This window comes from Bos grunniens, chromosome 1 (assembly GCF_055505025.1).
Source record: "Bos grunniens cultivar Pamir isolate PY7600 chromosome 1, Bosgru_T2T1.0, whole genome shotgun sequence".
NCBI lineage: Eukaryota > Metazoa > Chordata > Mammalia > Artiodactyla > Bovidae > Bos > Bos grunniens.
In genome coordinates, this window is record NC_141165.1 from 77,687,208 (window position 1) to 77,709,722 (window position 22,515).

At 47.1% G+C, this 22,515-nt stretch overlaps 1 protein-coding gene across 1 annotated transcript; it reads right to left on the reverse strand.

The window, feature by feature from the left end:
* Window positions 1–231: 231 nt before the first annotated feature.
* Window positions 232–4,087, reverse strand: RTP2 (receptor transporter protein 2). The gene is made up of 2 exons (XM_086319093.1): window positions 3,924–4,087; window positions 232–860 (listed from the first exon to the last, which is right to left on the reverse strand). The coding sequence occupies exons 1-2, from the start codon at window positions 4,085–4,087 to the stop codon at window positions 353–355; spliced, it is 672 nt and encodes a 223-aa protein (XP_086175219.1). The 3' UTR covers window positions 232–352.
* Window positions 4,088–22,515: the final 18,428 nt, after the last annotated feature.

Genomic DNA, 22,515 nt, shown 5'->3' on the forward strand with positions numbered 1-22,515 from the left:
GGGTCCTAAGGGGATATGGCATATGGAAATGAAGCAGAATAAGGGGTAGAGGTGGAGGTGGAGGGAGGGGCTGCCCACTGTGAGATAAGTACTAACACCGACGTGGAGAGAGTTCTAAATCCACCTTAGACCCTTCTCCCCATGCCCCCATCACTGTGAGTTTTAATGGAAGGATTATTAAATACCTCCTGGAGCAACTTTCATTCTGCAGGGTAATAAACTGAGGTCCAGAGAGGTAACTGGGCTGTCCAGCGTCATAAACTGAATCTGTAGCAGAAGCAGGACCAGAACTGCACTCCCTGCATCCCCACTCTCATCCCCACGAGCCCTCCCCCACCCTCAACCAGCTGCACTAAAGGAAGGTCGACCTTCGGAAGGAGAACTGCAGATAGACAATGAGCAGACAGAGGGAGGCCCAGAAGAGGCACCAGCGAAGGGAGAAGAAGTTGTAGCCGGATCCCTCCTGGGCCCTTGACTTGGAGGCACCGGAGAAGGTCGCCTCCTCCTCTAGCAGCTTCTCGCTGGGCTTCCAGTGCACAATGCCCTCCTGGCAGGCCTCGCAGAACTCGCTGCGGTGCGGCCCGCTATCCGGGCGGCTGGCCACGTGGATGCGGTACTGGCCGCCGTCCTCGTCGTAGCACTGCTCGCGCAGGCTGGTGATGAGGTTGTCCACCAGGTTCTCGATATTCTCCTCCAGCATGCTCGACTCGTCCAGCCGCGCCGTGCCGCACTCATAGCACAGCTGCTTGAAGACGCGCATGCGCACCGAGCCCGCCCGCTGGGCGCGGTCCAGGTACATGTGGTAGAGGATAACCACGTTGGCTGACTGCCAGGTATGCCAGCACCAGGTGCAGTGGAACCTGCGGGGAAGAGAGACAGGGATGGACAAGGTGGGCCTCCCTTCCAGACAGCCCTCCTGGAGGAGACTGGAAAGGAAGGGCACTGGGTGCCTGGGCCTGGAAGTCAAGGTGGAGTATTTACTGCCCCCTGGGTACATTAGTGCCTGAGCCTGCGTCTCCGCCTCCTCTTGGAGAACTCCCCTGGGCCTAGGACAGCATCCTCATAAGCCAGACACCGGAGCCATCTGGCCTCCAGCATTGCTCTCCAGCCTACCTCCTGTGTACCCTCCCTTGGTCTGACATGGGTCTGGATGCTGCCCAGGGTCACTCTCGCCAGTGTGGACCTTATTTTTCACCTGTGAAATGCAGGATAATTGTGCCCAATAAGAATCCTCCTGCTCATCCCTCTCATGACTCTGATAAAGGGGATGACCACACATCTCACTCATGCATCCTGTCTGCTCTGGGGCAAAGACTTGCCTCTAGCTGTCTCAAACACAGAACACAGAGAATTCACAGGACAGGCAGGCAGATGGGTGAGATGGGCCAGCAGGCGGAAGACTATAGAGTTTGGTCCATGCACTTTCACAAAGGGCACTCTCCTGTCCCTTGACAGATCATCCTTAGATCCCAATCCAGGGCTGCAGCAGAGGTTGGGAAGGTGTATCCTGGTTTGCAAACCCCTCCACACACATATACACACATGCACATTTATGTACACACAGGCCCTCCACACACATATACACATCACATTTATATACACACTGGCTGCTTTGTCTAACCAGGCCCCTTTGGGTTTTGGCCTCAGGAAATACAAGGGAAGTGGCCTGGGACTCATATGGCTTAGGCTTCATCTCAGCTCTCCCCAGTGCTTGCACATCTTCAATGACAGAGAACTCATTACTGCCAATGGCAATTCCTTCCATCCCTGAGATAGAGCTCTTCCAGGGCCCTGTCCTTGAGGCTGTATGGCAGTATTGGGTCCACTGAGTTGCATCTGCCTTCACTGCTGACCCTCTCCAAGACCCCTGTAAATAGCCCTGAAGGACCTCTGATGAAGAACTCAGTTCAGTCCAACAGGTCCTGCACAGCACCTACTGTGATGCCAAGCACCACGCAGCCCAGACTGTGGAATGGAAATGAAGCCAAGCATGGCCCCAAACCCTAGGGCCCACAGACAGCACAAGCGCAGCACAGGATCCAGTGCAGCCTGAGGCAGGGTTGTCAGGCCAGAGCGTCTTCATTGGCCCTGAGCCAGCAGGGAGTGTCCGCCTCCATCCTGCCTCCCCGTGCTAGGCCAGAGCTGCTTGGCAGCAGGGTTACTGAGTCCCAACACTTATAGGTAGGGCAAGTCTCTGTGCAGAATATGCACAAGGGTGATGCTTCTCCAACACCGCCTGAGGCCAACTGGAAGCCAGGAGTAGGATCAGCTGAGCCCTGAGGCGAGAGGAGCCACGAGCCTGTGGGGCTCAGCCTCCAACCTGCTGGGCCCCTGCACCTGAGTTTCCAGCCCTTCCACCCCTCCCACTTGCCAACTCAGAGCTTCACATTGTCAGTCTCCTCCTTCTGCACCTTTTAAAATCAAGCCAATCCGGAGATCTTTCCCCTCCCTCAAGCCAGACCTCAGGTCTTATATCTTAAAGTACTGGAGCCAGGAGGAGGGAAACTTTGGATCATCTAGTCAGCCTTTCATTTCACGGAAAGAGAGCCCTCTGCACACACGCAGCTAGTCAGAGACGGAGCTGGGGCCCAGCTGATAACAGGTGCCCATCAGATGTGTCTTGCGGGGGTTTAAGCTGAAATGAGCCAATTAACCCCTGCCTCTCTGTCTTTGGTCCTAGTCGGGATCATGCTAACATTTGCAGGTTTGGGGGAAGGAGTTCAAGTGTAAGCTCTCCACCCACAGCCTGCCTCCTTCTGTCCCACCCCCAGTGCCACAAGGAACTCCACAGGCAAGCAAGCATGTGTGAACAGCCCAAGCTGTGTGTCCAGGTTCTGTTTACACCCCCAGAACACAGCCACCACCCAGGGAAGAGTCCCACATCAACCCTGGAGATGAGCTTGAGGCAGTTTGGGCAGGGCATTCTGTTGGCCCCAACCCCAACCGTGATCTAGAAGAGGGAGAGGCAAGTGGACTTCAGATGCATGTGTCCTCTTGACCCAGGGACCCCTTGCTGTATGAAAGACATGGAGCTCCTATACCGTATGCGATGCTGTGCCCTGAGGACCTACTGAAGTGAAGTGAAGTCACTCAGTCGTGTCCAACTCTTTGCGACCCCATGGACTGTAGCCTACCAGGCTCCTCTGTCCATGGGATTTTCCAGGCAATAGTACTGGAGTGGATTGCCATTTCCTTCTCCAGCATATCTTCCCAACCCCGGGATGGAACCTGGGTCTCCCGCATTGTAGACAGACGCTTTACCATCTGAGCCACCAGGGAAGTCACTGAGGATCTACTGAACTCCTGCCCAAAGATCTTTTTGTCACAGACCTGTAGGTAAAAGAGCTGGAAGAGGTTTGATTGATCACTTCAGGCCCACTCTCTGGTTTTGCAAATGTGAAAACGAAAACTACACAGGGAAAAGGATTTGCCCAAATTCACAGTTGTTAGCTTCAAAGCCAGTTTCTAGAGCTTAGCAGGTGAACAATAAATGCTTTTGTATTCAAATCTGATTTCATTGAGTTGACTGCACAGACCTAGGACCAGAAAGAGCTAAGGCTTTCCCCAATGGACCACATGGCTGCCTCCACTTTGTTCCTACCAATCTTTAAGAAATCAGGAACATGTGAAAACATTTAAAATGTCAGAGACTGCAGGAGCATTGAAGAATCACAGCTCTTTACTATGGAAAATGCAGACCTAGAGACAGAATACAACTTGCTAGGAGCATTCAGGGAGTTAGTGGTATAGCTGGGATTAGAATCAAAGCTGGTTCGACCCACCTGGCAGTTCCTTCTCTGGCCTCTAACCTCTAACCTGAGTTGACCCTAGAATTGGGCTCCATGCATCTCTGCCTCCTCTTGGAAGGTGCCCCCGGGCTGTGCCACAGGGCTCCCCACAGCCCTTCACACCCCACCTCTTACCTGCCTGAGGCATGCTGCTCCAGGTACTGCTTCCAGCCAGGAGCCAGCTCGTTGGGCTTGAGGTTGGGGTCTATGATGAGCTCCCAGCTGTCAGCTGGTTTGGCCACCTCCATCTTCTCATAGAAGACTTTCTTCCATTCACAAGTGGTCAGGCTGGTGCACATGGTCCTGTTGGCAGAGCTGGGAGTTTGAGCTCAACCTGAGCGAGAACACAGAAAACAGCCAGGTGGTGCAGAGCAGTGCAATCTCTGAGGCCTGGAAAGCTTCCTTGTCAGGACCAGAAGGAAACAGGACCCAGCAACCTCCTTTGTCACCCTGGTACCTGTTGCCATGGCAGCTGAGGCCGGGGCTGGGGAAGAGGGAAGTCCCAAAGGGGAGTCCCAGGGCCCTGAGCTAGGCTGGGGATGCAGGGCTGGGCAGTGATGCAAGGGCAGTGAGCAGGGTAGGGGCTGAGCCCCGGACCACACTCACCCAGGCTTCCCAGGTCTCCAGGAGGCAAGGATGATTTGGTGATTCTGTTTCACCCAGACCAGTCTTCCAGGCATTCTCCGCTTCATGTAGTATGGTGACTGGGACACCCTAGGGGACCACAGAGAAACGAGGGACTGGGAAATGCAGCGCCTACGGCACCCACATCCCCTGATGTGCTGGAACCATCATTTACCACGTACCAAGCACTAGCTGCTTGACCTGTGCTCTGGCCAAGGCAGGGATTACCCCCGCTGCTTCACCCAGATCAGGAGGCTGAGGTTTATACACCTCCAAGTGTCTCATCCATGAGCCAGATTCAGCTCCACCAAACCCAAACCTATATGTTCATTTTGTTGCTGTTTGGTCACTAAGTCATGTCCGACTCTGTTACCTCGTGAACTGCAGCACACCAGGCTTCCCTGTCCTTAACTGTCTCCCAGAGTTTGCTCAAACTCATGTCCATTGAATCGGTGATGCGATCCAACCATCTGATCCTCTGTTGCCCCCTTCTCCTCCTGCTCTCAATCTTTCTCAGCATCAGGGTCTTTATTGCAGTACTATTGCACTCCTGACACATAAGGGAAGTGACACATTGAGAAAGAGGTGACATGTGGTTCCTTTGCTTGGGGAGTTCACAGACCAGTTGGTGAGATAGAATATAACTTCATATGCTGTGAGAAGCATGGTAATAACATTGTACATTCAGAAATTCATAGAATTGTTGAGCTTGTATTCGGTTCCTAATCCCAGGCAGCTGCTAGGGGAGCAAGCTGGTTCTGTGCTGATGGCTACTGCTGCCTCTGCTGCTGCTGAAAGAGGCAGGCAATAGAGTACCCACAGCTCCCTGATGCCCAATTTAAATACTTTTGAGACTAGCAGGGAACTTGGCCCCATATTTGCATAATCCAAACGAAGGCACCGTCGCTGGAGAGAGGCAGCCTCAGCAGGGAAAAGATAAGGCGACTTGGCAGCTGACTCCAGCTCTGCCCCAAGGTCTGCATGGTCTTAGAATTCTGTCATTTCCCACAGTGGAGCTCAGTCTTCTCACCTCACAGGGCAGGCTGTTATAGAAGGGCTTTTCCAGCTATAGTCTGGGCTTCCCAAGTGGAACTAGTGGTAAAGAACCCACCTGTCAATGCAGGAGACATAAGAGATGCAGGTTCGATCCCTGGGTCAGGAAGATCCCTTGGAGGAGGGCATGGCAACCCACTCCAGTATTCTTGTCTGGAGAATCCCATGGACAGCGGAGCCTGGTGGGCTACAGTTCATAGGGTTGCAAAGAGTGAGACACAACTGAAGCGACTTAGCACACATGTACACTGGCTGTAGTCATCCTTCAGTTCTTCAACCAGGAAATTGGATCACAGAGTGAAGAGCATGCAGAACTAAAAGGAGCCAGAAAGAAAGCTTTCAGTGTTGAACTCCAGACTTGGGTCTTTGCCCTGAGTGCTGTTCACCTCAGGTAGGGTCATGGGAAACACCATTGGAACGCCTCTCAGAGAGGGACGTGTCCTCTACCAGCTGTGTGCTGAAGACCTCAGAAAGACAAAACTGTGACTTAGAGACCTTGACTGAGAGCACTAGAGAGACCCTTTATTTTTTTGTGGGGGGGTAGGGGGTGGGGAGCTACTCTTTATTTTTAAATATCTGATTTCCTCATTGAGCTCCTCATCTCTTACCTGAAATCTTGTGACGCTGAATTAAAACAGCTTCTGCCCAGAAATGGAAATGATTTGGCCAAGGAAATTCCTGGGCTCAGGACTGGGCGGCTCGCTCCTCCAAGGAGGTGCTCTTAACAGTCAGTTACCAGGCAGGCAGGCTGGGAGTTCCCAGGAATCCTGGGCACTGAATGAGTTGAGGAGCCCATGGCCCAGCCCAGAGCCATGTGCCAGGAGTTACTCTCTTGAATATACTATGTCATTGTTCTCAGAACAAATGACAATGAATAAAAAACAAAAAGATAGACGGCAGGATTGTCAGGGTTCACTTGCTTGCTTTTACTCAAATGATGCAATCCCCTGAGACTTAATTTGAGTGGGAGCACTCTAAGCAGAAGTCAATATAAGTCATCCTTCTGTATCACAGTCCTGTTTTCTCTCAAGAAGAAATAGCTTGTGATACAACCAAATTACACCTCACAATTGCAACCTCACTTGTCTGCAAAGAGCACAGGGTTGCAGCCAGTGTAAGAGCTCACTAATGCAGCTGTGGCCACATCACACACTGGCAGTTTCACTCTGCAGGGTGGCCATATTTTAAAAAAAATGTTTATTGGAGTAGAGTTGATCTACAATATTATGTTAGTTTCAGGTGTACAGCAAAGTGAATCTGTTACACATTTACATATATCCACTCTCTTTTAGAGTCCTTTCTCTTCTAGGCCATTACAGAGTATTGAGTAGAGTTCCCTGTGCTACGCCATAGATTCTTACTAGTTGTCATTTTAGACATAGTAGTATGTATATGTCAATCTGATTCTTCCAACTTATCCCTCCTGCCTTACCCACTGTTAATTGTAAGTTTATTTTCTTTTTTTTCACTTTGACTTCAGTTTTATTCCAACTGTAACCTCTAGAGGGGGGAAAATGACAATTTTTAAATTTTCTATCTCTTACATGTAAACTGAACAGCATGAAACACATCAGGATCTTTTGTGGGGGAGGTAAACTTATACTTCCTTATTAACATAACATAACTAATAAAGTTGACAATAGGTTTAGAAAGAAATACCTCTTTTAGTAGCATTTCCAAAGACTGCCATTACTGATCTGAACCAACTATTGAGACTTACAGGGTTCATTAGGTTATTTTTTACATCTGTAACTCTATTTCTTTTTTTAGATTCTGCATATAAGCAATATCATGATATTTCTCTTTCTCTGTATGACTTACTTCATTCAGTATTTAGGTCTTTAGGTCCATCCATGTTGCTGTAAATGGCAAAATTTCATTCTTTTTTATGGCTGAATAGTATTTCATTGTATATACATCTTCTTTATTCATTCCTCTGCCACGATGGACATCTAGACTATTTCCATGTCTTGGTGTGCATGTATCTTTTCAAATTATGGCTTTCTTCTGATATATGCCTAGGAGTGGGATTGCTGGATCATATGGTAGTTCTATTTTTAGTTTTTTAAGGAACCTCTATATTGTTCTCCATAGTGGCTGTATTAGTTTACATTCCCACCAACAGTGTAGGAGGGTTCCCTTCTCTGCACATCCTCTGCACCATTTATTGTTTGTAGAGTTTTTGATGATGGCCATTCTGATCGGTGTGCAGTGATACCTTATTATAGTTCTGATTTGCATTTTCCTAATAATTAGTGATGGTGTACTTTTTAACCATCATATGTTATTTTTGGAGAAATGACATATGATGTCTATTTAGATATTCTGAACATTTTCTGATTGTTCTTTTATATTGAGCTGCATGAGCTGTTTGTGTATTTTGGAGATTAATCCCTTGTTAGTTACTTCATTTGCAAATATTTTCTCTTATTCTGGAGGGTTGTGTTTTCATTTTGTTTATGGTTTCCTTTGCTGTGTGAAAGGTTTTAAGTTTAATTAGGGCCCATTTGTTTTCTTTTTTTTTTTTCATTACTTCAGGAGGTAGATTTAAAAGTCTTATTGCGATTTATGTCAGAGTGCTCTGCCTGTTTTCTTCTAAGAGTTTTACAGTGTTTGGCCTTACATTTGGATCTTTAATCCATTTTGAGCTTATTTTTGTGTGGTGTTAGGGTGTGTGGTCTCAGGACTTTATGAAGCTCAGGTTCTTGATGTCTCATCACAGAAAAAATTCAGTGAGAGACAAAGTGATAGGTAAGGAGTAGATTTATTTAGAAAGAAACACACTCCACAGACACAGTGTGGGCCATGTCAGAAGGAGAGAAATGTCCACTACTTAGTTTTTAAAAGATAATATAGAAGGACAGGAAAGCTTCCCAGGTGGCTCAATGGTAAAAATGCACGTGCCAAAGCAGGAGTCTCAGGAGATGTGGATTTGATTCCTGGATCAGGAAGATCCCCTGGATAAGGAAATGGCAACTCACTCAAGTATTCTTGCTGGGGAAATCCCATGGACAGAAGAGCCTGGTGGGTTACAGTTTTGGGGGTTGCAAAGAATCAGACATGATTGAGCACACATCACGCATAGAAGGACAGGAAAATCTTAATGTGAACTGATGCCAGTAAGGATGGGGAAAAAAGAGTTTGAAAAATAATTTATACTGGAGAGTAAGTTCTGTGATGATAAAGTAGCCAAAGGTGCAAAATACATTATAATTATTTAATCTGTGTTGCTCTCTGCACAATTAAGTCAAATCCAAGAGGGTGAGGGAACTCTAAGCTTCAATCCAGAATGGCTTCAATGTCCAAGGGAACCTATTGATGTAAACTGGTCAGAGTACAACACCAAACTCATGGGTAGCTTCAGTTTTCATATGGGAGTCCAAGTCATTCTTCCAAGAGACTTTATATGATATAAGAAACAGCAGAAGTCATAAACCAGTTCTTGAGACATCAGGAAACAGCTAAGGACACAATGAAACAAGAAAACAAGCAGATTATTTCTTCACCTTAAAATCTAGTTGGAAGGAAAATCCTGATTAGCCTTAATTATAGTAAAAGTTAATAGTGACAGAGTGCTTACTTTGCATCATGAGTTTTTCTTAGTACTTTACATATGTTAATTAATTTAAACACACAAGAATTCTATGAGGTTGATAATCTAATTATTATCCCCATATTACGTATGAGGAAATTGAAGTATCAGAAGTCTAGGTTATATACTGGAAGTCACTTAGTTAATGGGCTTCCCCAGTGGCTCAACTGTAAAGAATCAGCCTGGAATGCAGGAGACGCAGGAGACTCAGGTTCGATCCCTAGGTTAGGAAGATCCCCTGGAGGAGGACATGGCAACCCACTCCAGTATTCTTGCTTGGAGAATCCCATGGGCAGAGGAGCCTGGTGGGCTTTACTCCATAGGCTCACAAGAGCTGGACACGACAGTAGCGACTGAGCTTGCACTCATGCACTTATTTAATCAGTGACAGTTCCAAGATTTGGACCCAAACAATCTGGCTTACCAATATGTACATTTTATCCTTTAAGCTTGTCCCTAGGTCCAGATTTATTAAAAGTAATAACCTCACTATAAAATGTCAAGCAGTACAACAATGTATTAAAGAATAGGCCAAAGTTCTACATTCTCTTGTCCCTACCTCTCCCTGCCCTTCACTATTTTGTCCAGTTATTATTGGTAAAAATTTTACTTTATTTGACTATAAAACGTGTTTAAATTAAAAAGGGAGTGTAACGGTTTTAAGTGTTGTATAGCACTGACATATTTCTAGTTTGGTATATAATGACTGATTAAACACAGAGCCTTATTCCCGAGCCTGTGTTCAGGCACCCCATCTGGCTCCAGCCATCAACCCCTCAGCTGCAGCGTTCCCTTGAGCCTCGCACGTGCTGCTGCCCACACCGTACCTTGTGACATCATTACGATACTGCCTCTGTGTAAAAATAGACTATCAAAAGCTGAAAAAAAGTGGTTAATTTGTGACATGAGGTCAGGCTTTGGCAATCTGTGATTCCAGTAAAAGGCAGTAAGCTTTTGTATACATTTCTTGAGTTTTCGACTTCGGGATTCTTAAAAGTTCAGGCAAATAGTCTCTGGCAATGTGAAGGGTCTACTCTTGGCATAAACCTTTCCATGGGGAGACAGAGACCTGTATACTTATCTCAAATTGGTGATAACCTCAGATCAATCACTTTCATTCTTATCTTCTATTTCCAAATGTCAGAAGTGCTCACCTCCCCCAGCTCTGTTCACTGACGAGATTTTAGTGTCTAGAGGCACCATGAAAAGCAAAGTGCTCTCACAAACCCTAATACAGATGTCCGGTCCTTAATTTTACTGTTCCTACCGACATCTATCTGTGTTTCAGTGTGATTTTGCTTCTAGTAGCGTAGCTTCCTCCAGCTTTGTCTTATGGATTCAAGGGACTATAGATATTGTCCACCGTGAGATCTATTTTTTAATTCATAAATAGACAGTTATTAATTGACTCCTTGTCAATGCAGAGTGAAGCTCTGAGGCTACTGGGGTAAACAAAACACAGTCCCTGCCCTTCCAGACTCAGCCTGAGGCAGCACAGAGTTGCCTTTGTGGTCTGGAAACAATCGTACCTTCACTGCAATGACATTCTATCCATGAACCTGTGGCCCTCTTGCTAGAATAAGCGCCATCTCTTCTTCTCTGCCCCATGAATTGTTTTAGGGTTTTGTTGATTTTTTTTTTTTCCGATAAATGGGATTTTTCCAGTTCTCATTTTGTTATTGATTTTTAACTCAATTGCATTGTTCTGAGAGAATGCAGTCTGTAATGGTACCAAACCTTTGACATTTTCTGAGGCTGCTGTTGCCCTTTCTTTATTGTACTTTTCTGTATTTAGGCTTTTAAATTTTGTATTGAATATATTTTGAGAGATGGTGTAATATTACAGTTAAAACCTCAAATTCTAGAGCCATATCTGTATTTAATTTCAGTTCTGCCTGTTACTGGCAGCATAAAATTGGGTGATTATCTGTTTCCATGTCCATAAAGTAGGGATAGTAATGGACACTTTGCAATGGTATTGAGAGGATCAATGAGTTCATACTTATACAAAGCTAAAAGCACATAGTGAATGCCCCTGGCACATAGTGAATGCTCCACAATTGGCATTTATTATTACTATTTCACTGTATTTTATTACTATTAGTATGTTCCATTTATGAAACATCCTGAAAATGATGAATTTATACAGATGGAGAACAGATAGTAGTTGTCAGGGATTAGGGATGAAGAGAGAAAGAGGATAACTGAAGGAGTAGCACGAGGGAGCTTTGTGGTGATGGCACAGTTGTGTGTCTTGATTGTGGTGGCCATAAATCTATACAGGAGATAAAATTGCACAGGGCTATCCACACACACACACACATGTGCATGCACCAATTCATGTAAAACTGGCAAGATATGAATAAGATCTATGGTTACACCAACTGAATCACCGTCCTGACTTTGATATTAGGCCTGGTGGCTCAGACAGTAAAGAATCTGCCTGCAATTCAGGAGACCCAGATTCAGCCCCTAGGTCAGAAAGATCCCCTGGAGAAGGGAATGGCTACCCACTCCAGTATTCTTGCCCAGAGAATCCCATGGACAGAGGAGGCTGGTGGGCTACAGTCCATGTGGTCACAACACAACTGAGAGACAAACACCTTTATAGAAACATAATACTTTACCACTGGGGGAAACTGGAAGACGGGTACACAGGACCTCTATGTACGACTTTTGTGACTTCCTATGAATCTATAATTATTTAAAAATTAAAAAAAAATTTTTTTTAAAGATCCTAGAAGTGAAAGTGAAAGTCACTCAGTCATGTCCGACTCTGAGACCCCATGGACTGTAGCCCACCAGGCTCCTCTGTCCATGGAGTTCTCCAGGCAAGAATACTGGAGTGGGTAGCCATTCCCTTCTCCAGGGGATCTTCCCAATCCAGGGATCAAACCCAGGTTTTCCAAATTGCAGGCAGATTCTTCACCATTAATCTATAATCATTTAAAAGTAAAAAAAAAAATTTTAATGATCCTAGAACATTGTGAATATTCATTAAATGTTATTTAGTATCATTATTATTGTCATCACTGTTTTCCAAATTTTGCTGCACTTCACTGGTATTAATTTCAAAATTAAACACATAGGAATAAGTTATTTTTAAAAGAAAGATTATGCCTTAGCAATTATGAATTATAATTATGTATGAACTTGAAGCCCCATGGGAACTGTTAAGTAGAGTTTTTGTAAGCCCCTCTTGAACTGTGACAGTAAAAGAAGGCTTGAGCAGGGAAGCCCCAAAGCCTGGGTGTGTAAGTGTTGGTCTCCTGGATGCAGAAAATACTGGGAACAGCAGATGAGAAGGGGCCAGCCTCCAGCAATTAGAACTCTGGGGTCTGGATGCCTGAATTCTAGTCCCAGGTTACCCCCAGCGAGAGAAATTACCCACCGCTGTCTCCCATCTCCCAGTTACATAGGCTGGAAAAGCCAGAGTCATGGTTTCTTGAAGAGGCTTGGGAGACAATCCTGGACTGTCTTTGCATTTAGAGCCAGAACCTGAAGACCAGAAGAAGCTTCCTGACCAAGAACAAAGACCTTGAGTAAAGGCCAAGGATAGCGCTTGTTTGCCTGGGATAGCACTGTGTGAAGTCCACATCAGCAGGGATTGGCTGATGTCACACCCACACCAACACACACACACCCCTACCCGGGGTCACTGAATATGACTAGGAGAGCACAGTTTATGGTGCCTCACCAGGCCCTCCGCATGGAAAGCGAGCAGTAAGGCAGCCAGTCCACCCCTGACGCCAGGCCCTGGAGTTCAGGGCCACACTCTGACATGAGGCTGCTGTTGCCGTGTCATGCCGTGTTCCATGCCATGCCTCTCCGTTTCCTCTCCGTCTTCCTTAAAAATTTTTATTTTAAATGGAAAAGAATTCTAGTTCTGAGATCCTGAACTCTCTTCCGAGCCTGTGTTGTACCGAGAAGCCATGCACTAGGGCACATGAAGATAGCACGATGATGCAGAATGTATCTTTACCTCACCACCCAGCACAAAGGTACTGTCTACGTGAGCAACCACCAACCGCAAGCTGGAAGGCAAAGTTTCCACTCCCAGCCCACCGCTTATTCTTCATGTGTTTTCCTTTCTGAGCCTCAGATTCTTCATCTGCCAAGTGGATTCTTTCTTGACTGGCAAGATGGCATTGAAGATTAAGTGAGCTCTTGGAAATGAGAGCTCCTGGTGATCTCTAAAGTTAGTTATTCTTATTAGTGTCATCTCCTATGACCCGCCCCCCTCCTTTCCAAGAAGAACTGCAAAAGCTAAACTCAAAGGAACGACTTCCTGAGTGGAAATTTACACTCCCAAGTAGGTCTCCGAAGGAGCGATTTGAGGGCCAAAGGACCTCGAGTCACATCCCACAGGCCACCAGCCAATTCTGTTGCATAACTTTGCTGAGGAAGGAGGGTCATAGAAAGGGAAGAAGCACAAAGCATAAGAGGCCAATTAGAAAAACACTGCACAGACTCATTTACATCTTGGGGCTTCCCAGGTAGCACAGTGGTAAAGAATCCACCAGCCAAAGCAGGAGATCCAAGAGACATGGTTGTCTCTGGGAAGATCTCTTGATCTCTGGGAAGATCCCCTGGAGTAGGAAATGGCAACCCGCTCCAGTATTCCTGCCTGAAAAATTCCATGGACACAGGCACCTGGCAGGCTACAGTCCATGAGGTCGCAGAGAGGTGAACAAGACTTGCCACTGAGATACTCATTTACACTGTCTTTCTCTGGAACCAGTGGCCCCTGTGGCCTTCACGGCTTGGTCTACCCTGCCATCTTGTGGCTATTTGCTAGACTGCACTAATAGAACTGCCTCGTAATCTGGGTGCCAGAAGAGCTAAAAAACCAACTGCAACACTTAATCACATACTCACTCTTTCAGTCTGCCATTCAAGAAAGCTATACAGATGCTCACGGTTTTCCAGGCTGAGAAAATTCATGAATGTATGGTCTTTAAAGAGTTCCCAGGGTGAGGGAAAGTAGAAGAAGAAAAAAAGACATGCTAAGCAGAGGCTGTGATATATACAAGGACACTGAAGACTGATATGTTGGGAAAACGATGCATTTCTCCATGAGACTAAAAGATAGGGAGCTCCAGGTAGGAATAGCGGGAGATGAGGTATAGTCCCACTCTCAAGAAATGCTGTGTGTGAACCCCCAAGAAAAAAGGAGGGACACAGGCCACCCCTAGAATGCAGCTCAGTTTAGGGGTACAGAAGCTGTTCATCCTACACAAAATAGCCCCAGACTCATGTGGTCATGCTCTTTTCTCTTTTGAGATTCATAAACAGACCCATGCTCTTGACTTTTTCCGTGATCAGAACCAGTTTCTCAATGGGATGGGATCTTAGAAAAATCTCAAGCTTGAACGGGATCTTAGAGTGATTTAGTTCAACTCTCCACGCAAGTCAAAGTTACTGCCACCTCACTGTGCATTTTCTGCTTCGTCACCTCAGAAGTGAGTCCAGAAGCCACCTCGAAGCCCATCCCATCCTTAAACATCTATGTGAAAATCCTTCATTCAATCCAATTGAGTTCCTCCTCTTTATAAATCTTGGCTCAAGTTTCACTCCCCTCAGGCCACACTGAAGAAGTGATGCCATATAGGAAGACATAGGAAGAAGACAATCATTTAGTGGCTGCACTCAGGTTTAGAAATAGAAAATCATGGCAGTGATTTTACTGAAAAGAATACTGGTGTAGGTACTGGGAAAGGTGTGTCTGAGTCCTCCTAGAATCTTTGCTTAGTGTCACTTGGCGTCCTTCTATGTACGGTGAAGATGCTGGATGAGAGTCGAGATTCTCACCTCTCACCAGGCAGCGGGCAGCAGTATCTTTACATGCTCACTGTGGCAGAGGTCTGGATTAGGTCACCACCAGGGTCAGCACAAACTCTCCAGGACTTTTCAAAATACCACTAACTATAATAGTCTCCTGTTCCTGTTAGGGGACTTTTATCAAACCTGTAACAATCTGAATACATATTCTCAGAGATCCCTATTCTGCAGAGATTCCCGTGACTCCTAGAGCTTTCTCCGCTCTGCATACTGGAAGTGTCCTTACTCACTGAGCTTAGTGACTTTGTTTCCTTGTGCTCTTCTGAGATGAGACACACTTCCTTCCCTCCCCTACAGCCGCCATTGATAAGAGAGACAGGTGGTGAGAAGGAAAAGAGAAGAGGTACTGCCTGACTCCTAACAAGTGAGCTCTTGTCTGGGAGAGGTCAAGTAAACGCCCCTCCCCACCCTCTGCAGTGCTTTGCTGTGACGTGACTGAGGCCACCGTGCAAAGCCCTGTGCCCAGAGTCAAGAAGTCCCTCAAAACCTTAGTTCCCTTCACCTCAGACAGTAAAGAGAAAGTGTAAAGAAGACGTGTGGGGGCTGCCGCTTCTGAGAGCGTCTCACCATCCCCTCCCACAGATAATTCCTGTCATGTGCTGAATTGCTGCCACTGTGCTGTGTTCGCTCAGTCTTGCCTGACACTTGAGACCCCATGCACTGTAGCCCACCAGGCTCTTCTGTCCGTGGGATTTCCCAGGCAAGAATAGTGCTGTGGGTTGCCATTTCCTTCTCCAGGGGATCTTCCCAACCCAGGGATTAAACCCATGTCTCTTGCATCTCCTGCTTTGGCAGATGGGTTCTTTACCACCACCACCACTTGGGAGGCCCATGGACTGAAGTATGCACGCCCATTCTTGTGTTGAAATCCTAACCCCCAGTACCTCAAAATGTGACCTGATTTGGAAATAGGATCTTGGCAGATATAATTAGTGAAGATGAAGTCTGTATGGTGGGTGCTACTCCCATTTGATTGGTGTCTGTATTAAAAAGGGAAATATGGACACAGATACACACACATACACACGGGGAGAATGCCAAGTGAAGATGAAGACAGAGATCAAGGTGACGCTTCTACAAGCCAAGGAGTCACAAGGGTTTCCAGTAAACTAATGGAAGCAGAAGGAGAGGACTGGAATAAGATCCTGCTTCACTGAGCTGCAGGAGACCCTGGTTCCATTTCTGGGTCAGGAAGATCCCCTGGAGAGAGATAGGCTACCCACTGCAGTATTCTTGGGCTTCCCTGGTGGCTCAGCTGGTAAAGAATCTGCCTGCAATGCGGGAGATCTGGGTTCAATCCCTGAGTTGGGAAGATCCCCTGGAGAAGGGAACAGCTACGCACTCCAGTGTCCCAGCCTGGAGAATTCCATGGACCATATAGTCCACAGTGTTGCAAAGAATAGGACACAACTAAGTGACTTTCACTTTCTTTTCACTGAGCTCAAAAGGAAGCAAGCCTGCCAACTCCTCGCTCTCAGAGTTGTAGAACAACCCACTCCTGAGTCCAAGCCACTTAGTTTTTGGTGCTTTATTAAGGCAGCCCTAGGAAACCAACCACCTCCAGAGATGGCTGCTACGGGTGATACCAGGGAGGAGAGATCTTCGCAGACGGAAGGAGGCACTGCAGTCCCACAGAAAAGAGGAGGACTGCACCAGCCCCGGGAGTGCTTCCACCCAGCCCCAGCTCCACAGGCCTGCTACCCTGTGCTGCCCTAAAGAGCAGCTTGCCATTTCTAGCATTTTGGAATCCTCAAAGCCACACCCCTCCCCCCTCCCAATAGTCAGGAACATCATTTTTTTAGCCACAATGGCATGTCTCGTGTTTCTTTGTGATTTTACTTCCATGTTTGTCCATGTTTTGTCTTTCCAAGTGACCGCACACTCCCTGGAGGCTGGGACCATGTTACAAACCACCTGGCTGTCAGGAGACAGACCTCTTTGTTAAAAATTCTGGGTGTGACATTAAGCTTGTTGCCTTTCCCCTGGTTTCGGCACCCATAGACTAAAATCTGGGCTTCCCAGGTGGTGATAGTGGTAAAGAACCTACCTGTCAATGCAGGAGACACAGGTTCAATCCCTGGCCTGAGAAGGTCCCCTGGAGGAGGACATGGCAACCCACTCCAGTATTCTTGCCTGGAACATCCCATGGACAGAGGAGCCTGAAGGGCTTCAGTCAATAGGGTCTCAAAGAGTTGGGCATGACTGAAGTGGCTTAGCATGCACACAGCCCAGAATCCCAAGCTTCCCTGGTGGCTCAGACAGTAGAGAATCTGCCTGCAATGCAGAAGTCCTGGGTTCATTTCCCAGGTTGGAAAGATCCCCTGGAGAAGGGAATGGCAATCCACTCGTGTCCTTGCCTGGAAAATTCCAGACAGAGAAGCCTGGTGGGTTGCAGTCCTTGGGGTCACAAAGAGTCAGACACAACTGAGTGACTAACATTTTTACTTCTTTCTTCAGACTAAGATCCTAATTGCTAAGGCCCGTACAGGCGTGCTATTCTGTGATTCTGATTCTAAGCATGCTTGTTATTTAATCAACCTGCCTGTTGCAAGTACTAAAGGAGGAAGGACCCAGGAAACTCATCTCTTAGAGGTACAGAGAAGTTAGTCCCTTGCGATTACGAGTCAGAATCATTTAATAATGGGGCAAGACTCCAGGGGCTTCAGTTCAGTTCAGTCTCTCAGTCATGTCCAACTCTTTGTGACCCCATGGACTGTAGCAAGCCACGCCTCCCTGTCCATTGCCAACTCCCAGAATTTACTCAAATTCATGCATCCATCGAGTCGATGATGCCATCCAGCCGTCTCATCCTCTGTTGTCCCCTTCTCCTCCTGCCTTCAATCTTTTCCAGCAGCAGGGTCTTTTCCAAGGAGTCAGTTCTTTGTATCAGGTAGCCAAAGTATTGGAGTTTCAGCTTCAGCATCAGTCCTTCCAGTGAATATTCAGGACTGATTTCCTTTAGGATGGACTGGTTGGATCTCCTTGCAGTCCAAGGGACCCTCAAGAGTCTTCTCCAACACCACAGTTCAAAAGCATCAATTCTTTTGTGCTCAGTTTTCTTTATAGTCCAACTCTCATATCCATACATGACTATTGGAAAAACCATAGCCTTGACTAGACGGACCTTTGTTGGCAAAGTAATGTCTCTGCTTTTTAATATGCTATCTAGGTTGGTCATAACTTTCCTTCCAAGGAGCAAGTGTCTTTTAATTTCATGGCTACAGTCACCTTCCACAGTGATTTGGAGTTCATAAAGCCTGTCACTGTTTCCATTGTCCAGGGGCTTAGGGTTAAGATAGTTCTCTGTGGGTTCCAAACCCCATTGAGTGCTCTTCCTAGACTCCAAGACCCTCCTGCTTCAGCTCCTGCCTTTCTAGAAGGCCATTTCCTTAGTGATGCTAAAGCCTTTCCTCCTTCAGTGAAGGTGCCTGACCCTGGAGACTGTGTTGCCGGTACCCACCAGGGCTTGGCAGCTGCATGCCTTTGAGAAGCCTCCTGCCACTGCTTTGAGGGATTGGAGGAACATGGTCTTTCCATGTGTTTACAGTACATTGGGTAGACCATGCTTTGTGTCTTACATGGGAGGGATTACAGCATTCCTTAGCCTCTTATTGAGAACCCTGAACCCAATCTGAGAGTACTGAATGGTCTCCCTGATGGCACACACCTCAAACCTGGGTACATGTGTAAACTGTGCTCTTTTGGTTCCAGGAAACAGGGACTCACTCAAACCAGGCCAAGTGTGATGGGTGATATAGGAGTAAAGGCAGAGACCTTATTATGAAGTGGTTATAAAAGAGATGGAATCTTCTAGAAATCAACCTGGTGGTGGCAGGGCATTCCAGTTAAAATCCTTGTCCAGGGATCTCATTGTGGCGCCATTAATGACACCCAGCTTCTCCCCAGGGGATCAGCTTCTCTCTGCATCGCTTTCCTTTTCTTTCCGTATCCCAATTCTCTTAGAGTTTTCCAAACATACCTCTGATAGAACGTATAGTTTCTAGGACTTCCCTGGTGGCTCAGATGGTAAAGTGTCTGTCTACAATGCAGGAGACCCTGGTTCAAGCCCTGGGTTGGGAAGATCCCCTGGAGAAGGAAATGGCAACCCACTCCAGTACTATTGCCTGGAAAATCCCATGGACAGAGGAGCCTGGTAGGCTACAGTCTATGGGGTTGAAAAGAGTCGGACACGACTGAATGACGTCACTTTCACTTTCTAGAAGGCACAGAGTGGACATTTTTATTATGAATGATGACTCTTTATTTTCATTTATGTTGGAAAAACTGTATCTTGAAAGTGAGTTGATTTAAAGAAAGATCAGATTAGATCAGTAGCTCAGTCATGTCCAACTCTTTGCGACCCCATGAATCACAGCACGCCAGGCCTCCCTGTCCATCACCAACTCCCGGACTTCACTCAGACTCACGTCCATCGAGTCAGTGATGCCATCCAGCCATCTCATCCTCTGTTGTCCCCTTCTCCTCTTGCCCCCAGTCCCTCCCATCATCAGAGTCTTTTCCAATGAGTAAACTCTTCGCATGAGGTGGCCAAAGTACTGGAGTTTCAGCTTTAGCATCATTCCTTCCAAAGAAATCCCAGGGCTGATCTCCTTCAGAATGGACTGGTTGGATCTCCTTGCAGTCCAAAGGACTCTCAAGAGTCTTCTCCAACACCACAGTTCAAAAGCATCAATTCTTCAGCTCTCAGCTTTCTTCACAGTCCAACTCTCACATCCATACATGACCACAGGAAAAACCATAGCCTTGACTAGACGAACCTTTGTTGGCAAAGTAATGTCTCTGCTTTTGAATATGCTACTAGTACATAAATGTTGGAGAAGGCAATGGCACCCCACTCCAGTACTCTTGCCTGGAAAATCCCATGGATGGAGGAGCCTGGTAGGCTGCAGTCCACGGGGTCGTGAAGAGTCGGACATGACTGAGCAACTTCACTCTCACTTTTCACTTTCATGCATTGGAGAAGGAAATGGCAACCCACTCCAGTGTTCTTGCCTGGAGAATCCCAGGGACGGGGGAGCCTGGTGGGCTGCCATCTCTGAGGTCACACAGAGTCGGACACAAATGAAGCGACTTAGCAGCAGCAGCAGCAGTACGTAAATGTTCAAGGTATGATGAGATAGCAAAATCATGAAAGTGAATTACAAATCACCGAAACTGGAGAAACACTGGACTGACTGGTTGTCTCCAAATATCACTGTAAATCCCCAGAACTCAAGATTCTAGGGCCCAACTCATCATTGCCTCTCTCAGGTAGCACTTTGCCCTGGGGTCCCGTGTCCGTCGTTAGACAAATCAGGGAGGTGGGTCACGTGGTATGAGATGTGGCTACCCAAGGTCTGACTCCTCCATCAGGGCTGGGACAAAGCAGTTTCTTTTTTTTTTTTTTTAAATTCTGTGTGCAGGTGCAGTTTGATGTGTTATTATGGCCCCTGGTTTTCCACTGTAACTTCTCGAACTGCTGCTACACCTCTGCTCTGAGGAGTAGTTATGAGATAGAATGTGATTGCTGACACCAACGTGCTTTGAAAATCCTAAGCGCCTCACAAATGCCAGATGTTATTACCATGTTTAATAGATATACTACTCTGAGTGACACAGAGAGGCAAATGAACCCATATTCCAAAGGAAATAGCTCATTTTTCCCCAAAAAAGAGGTGATTGAACTTCCACCAACAAGCAGTTGTATGAACTCAGTTTAGTTGGCCACATCTTAGCTGTGTGACCCTGGACAAGTCCCTGCATCAGCTTTCTCATTTCTGCAATGGGAACATTTGTGACTGATCTTCTTTCCCTCCGGGCGGGGTCAGAGGCAGGAGCCTGCCCTCCACTCTCTGCTCCAGTGCCCTGGGTGACGGTAGCCTAGTTTCTTCACCTCAGTCCCTTCCTGGGTCAAGGACAGATTTCAGCGAGGTGATCCTTACCATCCTCCATCCTTCCGGCTCCTAAGTTTATTCTAACCACTACGCTTGTCCTTAGCAACTTTTCCTCTCAAAACCCTACAACCGAGAGAAAAGCATCAGACACCCTGTTTTAAAAGTTATGCATTTGTGGAAAGTTGTGCTCCAGTCACACTTTGGTAATAAAAATTCTGTATTCCCTCTGCCCCAGCTTAACTGTTTGCCTTTTACCTGTTATTGATTGTCAATTGGCTGCAGTTACTCTTTGATCTTCTCTTTTGTTTGAACTTGAATGCCACCCACACTGTCTGCCCCAGCCTCCTCTCTCTCTATTAAACAGTAATGATATGTAAACAAACTCGGAGGCCCCTGGGGAGCCAAGCAGCCCTGGGGCCAGCCTCCCTTGGGCCTGTGAATTGTCATTCCTGAAGCTGTCTGTTTTGTAAGTTCTTCTGCCAAGTGTCTATGGGAGCAGAGGGATCATTTTCCCCCCTTTCAAAGAGCAGGGTGAGCCGAGGCCTTGAGCTGGCGAGTCCTTTAAAGTCATCTTCAAAGGAAACCTGAGCTGCAAGGCCGGCCATGTGGCTGGCAGGGGGGCAATGTGACTTTCTGAGGTTCTCTCAGGGGCTTTGGGGGGTGAGCTCCCGCAGGCTTCCCAGCACGTGTGTGGAGCCTGCTGCAGAGGCACTGCCAAGGGACACCACCGTCCAGACAGTGGCCTGAGGGCCCAGGGAAGGCCCTGCCTTGCGTCCCCGCCCCACTACCGCCACCGCCACCCAGGAACGGGACGGGGCGGTGAGGACTTTCTCCTCTGGGCAGGCGGCTGTGACCACACTTGTCCTCACCATTCTTAGTTCCTGTCAGTCAAACTTGGTTTCTGAGGGGGTCTGAGGTAAAATAAAACCGGGTGCCAAAGCAAGCCAGGGTGAATCATGGAATCGTAAACAATCTAGTTAATCCGATTCCCTCAGGGGTGGGTCGGAAAGGGACTCAGAGGGGTAGTGGTTGTCACTCAGGAAGAGGCGGCTGACTTCCACCACAGAGTTCTTGGTGCAAAGAACGCTTCTGCAGGGATGGGGTTTGGCTTGGCTCATAGGGATTCATAAAGCTTCTGAGTCTATAGATGTCTATCCATCACCTAGGAGACAGCAAAAATCCTCCAAAGGCACCAAGGGTAAGGAAGGCAAGAGTTGAAGCTGAGGCTTCCCATACTGTCCTTGGACCCCAGGAAAGAGAAACTGTTTATGAAGCCAGAAGGCAAGACGAGCCTTCTCACTTCACAGAATGAGCAAACTCTCTAAGACCCAGAGGAGGAAAGGACCCACACATTGGTGTCAGAAGGGCTAGAACTGAGGTCATTCATTTGAAGTTCAGCCTAGAGCTCTGAATGAAAAATAAAGTGAGTGAAGACAGTTAAAAAAAAAAAAAAACAGAAAGAGGAGGGAACCAGCCAGAGATAAGAAGCAAGAGGTCCATTCAAAATCCCCGACCTGGGCGCCACATGAGCAGAATTTGGCATCTGCGGTCCATCCTTCTTCCAAGAGCTGAAGGTGGGCCCTGCCCAGCAACCAGATGCAAACCCCAGCCTCAGTCTTTCCCTGCCCTCCATGAGCACTGCCCACCCAGGTGAAGAGCTGGGGAACCAGACCCATTCAAGTCCTGACTCCAGCACAAGGAAAAAAAATCCAGAACAAACCGA

Coding starts and splice junctions, on each gene's coding strand:
- RTP2 (XM_086319093.1), bottom strand. CDS start 4,087: ATGTGCACCAGCCTGACCACTTGTGAATGGAAGAAAGTCTTCTATGAG. Junction 861..3,923: donor GAGCAGCATGCCTCAGGCAG/GTAAGAGGTGGG, acceptor TCTTCCCCGCAG/GTTCCACTGCACCTGGTGCT.